At 47.1% G+C, this 7,214-nt stretch overlaps 1 protein-coding gene across 1 annotated transcript; it reads left to right on the plus strand.

Moving 5' to 3' along the window:
• Positions 1-71: 71 nt before the first annotated feature.
• LOC306894860 (zinc finger MYM-type protein 1-like) lies at positions 72-3,035 on the plus strand (the record flags this gene model as incomplete). Its single annotated transcript, XM_079457699.1, has 3 exons — positions 72-1,279; positions 1,869-1,977; positions 2,178-3,035. 3 exons carry the CDS (start codon positions 72-74, stop codon positions 2,703-2,705), a joined length of 1,845 nt encoding a protein of 614 aa, XP_079313825.1. The 3' UTR covers positions 2,706-3,035.
• Between the last annotated feature and the right edge of the window lie 4,179 nt (positions 3,036-7,214).

Raw genomic sequence — 7,214 nt, forward strand, 5'->3', positions numbered from 1 at the left:
TTTGCTTTCCGTGCTTGCTTTTTAAAACGACGGGGACAGATCCAGCATGGACAGTTACCGGAGTGAGGGATATGAAGCACCTGTCAGAGAAGGTAAAGAAACACGAGAACACCAGGGCACATATGGATAACTCTGTAAAGCTAGCCATATTAGGAAGGGTGAACATTGCTACGCAGCTGGATGACGGCCACAGAATTGCGGTGAGAAAACATAATGAGGAGGTGGATAAAAACAGGCACATTTTATCCAAAATTATCGATTGTGTGAAGTTTTGTGGTGCTTTTGAGTTGGCCTTGCGTGGGCATGAGGAGACTGACTCCTCGGACAACCCCGGCATTTTCCGGGGCTTGGTGGATTTTGTTGCCTCCCTTGACAGTGTGCTGGAGGAGCACCTGAAGACAGCTACTGTTTTTAAGGGCACGTCAAAGACGATACAGAACGAGCTGTTGGACTGCATGCTGTCAGTGCTTAAGGATTACATCCTGGAGGAAGTAAAGAGTGCTGATTTTATCGCAATTCAAGCCGACGAGACGACTGACGTTTCCACCCACTGCCAGCTGGTGCTGGTGCTACGCTACATCGATGCTAACAGTAACATCCAAGAGCGGTTTTTCGAGTTCATTACGATCCAGAACGCAACCGCCGACACCATCGCTACAGCGCTGCTGGAGAGGCTCAGCACCATACTCTCACATGGACAAAAGGCCAAACTTATTGCCCAGGCTTACGACGGAGCAAGTGTGATGAGGGGAGCCACCGGCGGAGTGCAGCGTAAAATAGTGGATGTGTACGAAAATGCGCACTACGTCCACTGCTATGCACATCAGCTGAACCTCATCATGCAGCAGGCTACTTCAGGCATCCCCAGGATCGGCACTTTCTTTTCCGACCTTGCAGGATTTTCTGCTTTCTTCTCCAGGTCTCCCAAGCGAACCACCGTGCTTGACCAAGTGGTTGCGCATAGACTCCCCAGAGCCTCTACAACACGGTGGAACTTCCACAGTCGCGCTGTAAACACTGTGTACGAGCACAAGGAAGACCTCCTATCGTGTTTCCAGACCATCAGAGACTCTGGGAACTTTGACCCCCCGACTGTCAGAGAGGCTGGGGGCTTTGTGAGGATGCTCGAAGACGAGGCTTTCTGTTTTTTCCTGGCACTGTTCCACAAGATCATGCCAAATGTGGACATGCTTTTCAGCCAGCTGCAGAAGAGGAACATCGACCCTGTCTTCATTAAAGCACTTGTCCAGAGGTTCACAGACAGCATGCTAACAATCAGGTAAATAACTATATTTACTATTGGCTGTTTCTAATTGTTGTTAGAAAGATGAATAGCTCACTTCCAACAGTGCAAAAGCCTAAATGTGTCTTGTCATCAAAGTGAGTGATTATCATAGAGCACATCACAATTATATTTGTTTTAGGATTTTAAAAGGAAAGATAATACACAATCAGACTTTGATAATAATGCAGGAAAGTATTACACCGTTTGTAATAACAGACTTATTCAGGTGTCCACCAGGTCAGTTTCTAGAAGAGGCCTAGTTGTTATTGAAGATTCAAGATTAACTTTATTGTCATTCAGACTATTACTTACATAGGACAAGTGCACAGCAGAACAAAATTATGTTTGCATCCCTTAAAAATGGCTTAAAAACGTAATAACATAAGTTAATTATGTACATCACAGGTTAAAAGCAGTTACTAGACAGTTTGTGTGTGTCATACACACACACACAAATATATATATATATATATATATATATATATATATAGTCGCTGGTTATGTCTGTGTGTTGAGGGGGGGTTACAGTGAGTTAAGAAGTCTGATGGCAAGTTATCAAATTAAACTTTACTTTTTGACCCAGGGCCTCCGTTCCCTCTTTGTGTGGGGACAGCGCATCTGACGAGCAGCAGCATCCCATAAAGCGACGGAGGATGCTGGGACCAGGAGAACAACAGAGGTTGGCTACAGAGGTAAGTTGTGATGTAATTGTCAGTGTTTTCCCTAGAACTTTTTTTCAGGCCTGGTAGTATGTAGCCAAAACCAAAAACCCTGAACAATCAGCACCTTAGTAATCATATACTTGACTTGGACATAGGCATGTGTTCAGTCAGGATCACTTGCATCAAAATAGCTTTATTGCAAATTAAAGCTGAGGATGTATCTTTTACAGGTATGTGATACCATCCTGATTCATGCCAAGGAGAGGTTCTCCTTCACCCAGCACCTCATCAGCGCAACACTGTTGCACGGAGAGTTGTTCACACAACACAGTGTGAAGTTTCCCGATACAGCGCTTGAAACAACTGTGGAGGCATACCCCATGTTGGACAAGGCCAAGCTTAAAACTGAACTGTCCCTCATCTATGAGAACAGTGAGTTCAAGGCTTGTAGTGGTGCAGTGCCCCTGTTCCAGTTCTTCATGGAGAACAACCTTCAGAGCACTTTCACAGAGACTGTCAGCCTCCTGAAGATCCTCATCACCACACCCATGACAACAGCTGAGTCAGAAAGGTGCTTCTCTACACTGAAGAGGATCAAGACCTTCCTGAGAAACAGCATGACACAGGATCGCCTGAATGCTCTGGCTATGCTCTCCATGGAGAAGAAACTTGTCAGGGACATTCCTGACTTTAATAAAAGGGTCATTGAGAGGTTTGCCACTCAGAAGGACAGACGGGCAAAATTCCTGTACAAATAAGATGACACACACACACACACACACACACACACGTTTCTTTGTATATAGTTGACCTTAGCATAAAAATCATTCAGTTATATATGGTACTCTAAAAAATGTTAATAGTGTGTTTGCTAATATTACTGTATATATGTTTTGTATCAATTAATTGTTGCAGTTCTGGAGCACATTAACAATTAGTTACATTTAGTTTGATCATAAAATACTTTATGCTATTCTTCCAGTCAAAGGTTTGAGTTCAGCCACTTGATATCCATTTCTATATGTAGAAATAGTCAATTGTTTACAAGTTCAGTTTAAATGCAAATAAAAGGCTTGTGTTTGTGCATCATGATGTTTATGTTTTTGTGTACGAATGCCTCAACTTTTTAATATTGGCATTAAATAATTACTGACTATTTCACTGAGCACTGCTGTCCTGCAGTTTGTGTTAAATTTTATTGCGATGGTTACGGAAACAAAAAAGTATGGCACAGCCCCACCGAGAATATTTTTCACCAGCCGCCACTGCGTACTCTTCTGCCATACATGAGCCTCACTTTTTTTAATTAAACTATAGTTGCTTTTATTATTCAATCATATATTTTGCAAAGTTGTACTTCTACACCTTCTTGACCACTGTAAAGTTAACTGAAAAAACAACTAGGCACAATACAGAAATGTTTTAAAATACAAAAACTTTCCTTATTTATGTTTTTTTTCTAAATTACTAATAAAGAGAATGTTATTTCAGTACTTTATTGTTGTAGTTATGTTTTAAGTTGACTAGTTAAGCAAAAACGAAAAAATCTAAATCGTGAATCGGTCAAATGTTCAGAAAAAATCTAGATTAGATTTTTTTGCTAAATCGCCCAGCCCTAATTACAAGATACAACCATGATTTTCTGACGCTATCGGGAGTTTAGTGTTTGCTTTTAAAACACTATTGTCACCACGATTGTGCTAAATTAACTGCACATTTAATACACAGCTCGTTGGAATGCTTGATTCTGATTGGCCAGTCGCAACATTTGCAGGTTGGTTATTCCCAAATAACAACCGCTCAAATGACTGATAACACAATGTAATAACATATATTACATGATATTTACAACTTATTAAACCAAATTGCCTGTTCATGACATATGAACGTCCTTTCTGACCAAACCGAAAGAAAACGGCTCAACATCTGTAATCTGAATGAATTTCTTTCGATATCACCTTCAAACCGTCGCTAGAGACCGTATCCAAACCCACCTTTATAGTTTGGTACAAAAAGAGGTTCTGGTGACCTTTCTATTTAATTTTGTTATAATTCAGCTGTTAGGGGGTGAACTCATCTGTTTCCATTATATTAAGCCTTAAAGTGCTGCATAATTAAGGGCATGGTCACATTTACATTACCAATTTACAAGTAGTCAACATTTTGTCATCACGCTAAATGATGTTTTATTAACAAAGTTCGGGAGGAACCTAAGCATATAAATCAGCCCGATGTTCCATCAGCAGCAATCACCTATCAGCCGAGCACGCAATCTCTAATAATGATCTAGGCTGGTTCACCATCAGCAATCACCGTATCTACCCTATCAGCTCCTGCAAGCTCTATAATAAATAGACAAACAATATTACCTGTTGCATCTTGCCAGATAAGCATCGTCAAGTTTCGCCACTATGTCAGAGTCTCCCGTGGTCTCTAAAGTAGCAAACGTTCCAGATCCTTCAGTGCCATCATGCGCACCACTGCTTTCCAGCTCAGGGTCGGATTATACGGACTATTCCCAAGCTTTCTTCGCGGGGCCGCCATCCCCGCCGCTCTGAGCGGCATGCATCTAAAAGGAAGGGTTCGTCATCGCTCCCACCGGCACGATCGCCACCTCATTCACCGGAGTCATCATACGCCTCTGCGCTCCCCAAGATATCTGCATGCAGCAAGTGGACGATCCAGAGCCTTCGTCTGGCCCTTGCCAACGCGGACGTCCCATTCAGCAGGCGGATGTCGAAACTAGAGCTCTACACCCTCTACGTGTCGTCCCAGGCTGACGTCCCCTCGATGAGGTTGGCACGATCGGCTGTCAATAACGAGCCAGGCTCGGCTCGGGGTCCCGTCCATTCCAGGCATGGGCAATCTACCTCCGCGGCTCGGCATGGCCTCCCTCACTCAAGCCGACGCAGCAAGCCTTCGGCAAGTCTTGGAAGCGCTCAGGTCATGCTAGAAGCCACGGATATCCCGATCGAGCACCTCCGTCCAGGCTGGCCGGCAACTCTCAGGAGCCCTGGCTCACCCATACGTCTCAGGCGTGAGGCTGCCTCCGGTGGGGATACAACCGCTGGTCTCTGGACCACAATTCTTTGGCGCCGCCGCTAGCGCAAGCATGTCTCCGTTACACGCACAAACGCCCGACATTAGATTCGCCTTGCCCGCCCCGGGCTCTTGGCTCCCCAGTGCGAGGCTGCCTCCGCTGGGGACACAAGCGCTGGTCTCCGTACCACAATTCCTTGACACTTCTGCCACCGCTACCACAAGCCTATCTCCGTTAGACGCACAAGCGGCCGCCATTAGATTCGCTTTTCCCGCCCCTGGATCTTGGCCCGCGGCGCCGGAATTGATTTCTAGCGTGAGGCTGCCTCCGTTAGAGTCACAGGCCTCAGTCCCTGGGCCTCATATCTTCGGCGCCACTGCCAACGCTAGCACGAGCTTGTCGCCGCACAACGCGTAAACGGCTGCCATTCTCTCTCTTCAACAGACACGCCCCACGTTTTCATTGGCCACAGCCGCTGCGATGCCAGCGCCTCCACACGCGCATGTGATGGAACCTCCACCAGTCTCCAGCAACATCAGAGCGCAGATTTTGGCAGAAGTCCAGGCTGCTGGCGCTCGAAGCGGACCCCAGGCCTATTCCTGTACAACCTTATCCGGAGTTGATCTTCCAGTGAATCACCCACTGCAAACGTCTCTCGATGCCTCTCTCAAAGTTGAATCTAATCTAATCTCAATTCCATAACTAAGGCAGTTTCCCCCAGGACCCTGCAATCATACCTCACGGCGTGGAGAAGCTTCAGATCGTTTCACCAGGCTTTCAGCATTCCCTTCCCAGAATGTTCTCTCCTCACAATTACCTCATACATCTCATTTCTCAACACTGCAAAAAACCTTCAGGCCAGCTCCATCAGAGGTTACCTCAGCGGACTCCAGTTCTTCCATAAATTGATTTTCAACTCCCCGTCACCGGCCATAGCAAACTCCCAAACATCAATGGTTATCCAAGGCATACGAAGATCCCAACCCGCCCGTCAGGACGCTAGGAGGCACATTACCTTGGAGATTCTCACCAAATGCATCTCCATCCTCCGCAAGGGATATCACTCCACACATGTTGCCCGCACACTTGACGCCATGTTCACATTGGCGTTGTTCGGCTTTCTACGATGCTCAGAGATCACCACCACATCCAAATTCAACCCTTTAGTTGACCCCACCATGAATGACCTCCAGGTGCTGGATTCGGAGACGATTTCTTACTCGATTAAGCAAAGTAAGACTGACCAGACCAGGAGAGGCCATTTCGTCTACGTTTACAACATCAATTCACCGATTCAGCCGTATCGAACCCTCCTAGCCTACCTTCGCTACAGACAACCCCGGTCAGCGGCCTTATCGGATCCCCTCTTCATCGACTGGTTTCAGAAGCACCTCAAAGCCGTCCTGCTCCAATCTGGCATCCCAGCAGACAACTTTTCCGGTCACTCCTTCCGCATAGGCGCAGCTACCACAGCCGCCCAAAAGGGCCTATCCCAGCCGCAGATCCAAGCCCTAGGCCGATGGTCATCTGAGGCTTTTATAAGCTTCATCCGGACAGACCTGTCGCTCCTCAGGGAAGCCCAGCAAACACTCCTTTCCCGTATCATCTGATAGTCTCGGATGTTAGTTCAAACCTCAGCCAGTTTGACGCATGACTCCCTGAAGATCGCATCACCTTCGGACCAATCGACTCAAGCAGGTGTCGCAGTTGTCCAGCTTTGTCACCCGGGAACGCCTTCGGAGGAGATGGTTCTCACATCTGGGGCTCGGCTGAGCCAGTCTTCTTTGCTGAAGGCGGCACCACAATACAGTTTGTTAACAAGGCAGCCAGCGCTTCCATCTCACGACGTTGTTCTCAAAGTCTCGAAGACTGCACCACTCGCCATGGAGACAGTACCGCAGCAGCAACCGGCCCCCGCAGGGGCCCGAGCTTCCAACAAGTGCTCTGTAGCAGCAGGCACCACCAGCAATGAAGCCAGTATCGCAGCAGCGACCGCCCCCTGCAGGGGCCCGAGCTTCCAACAATCCCTCTTCCACCCCAGCTCATCTCATTTTCTCTAAAGTCCCGCAGGACCCTCAGGGGGGGGGTGTGTTCTGGGCTCGAGCCGGTTTCGAAACCGGAGCACTTGCTCTGAGCAGGGTAGAGTGCTCCGGGTTCGGATAGATCCGGCGAGCTCGGAGACCACTCCCTGTACAACACACCAAATACGCATAACCTGCATTCCCAT

The sequence above is a fragment of the Barbatula barbatula genome, assembly GCF_947034865.1.
Source record: "Barbatula barbatula genome assembly, chromosome: 5".
Taxonomy (NCBI): Eukaryota; Metazoa; Chordata; class Actinopteri; order Cypriniformes; family Nemacheilidae; genus Barbatula; species Barbatula barbatula.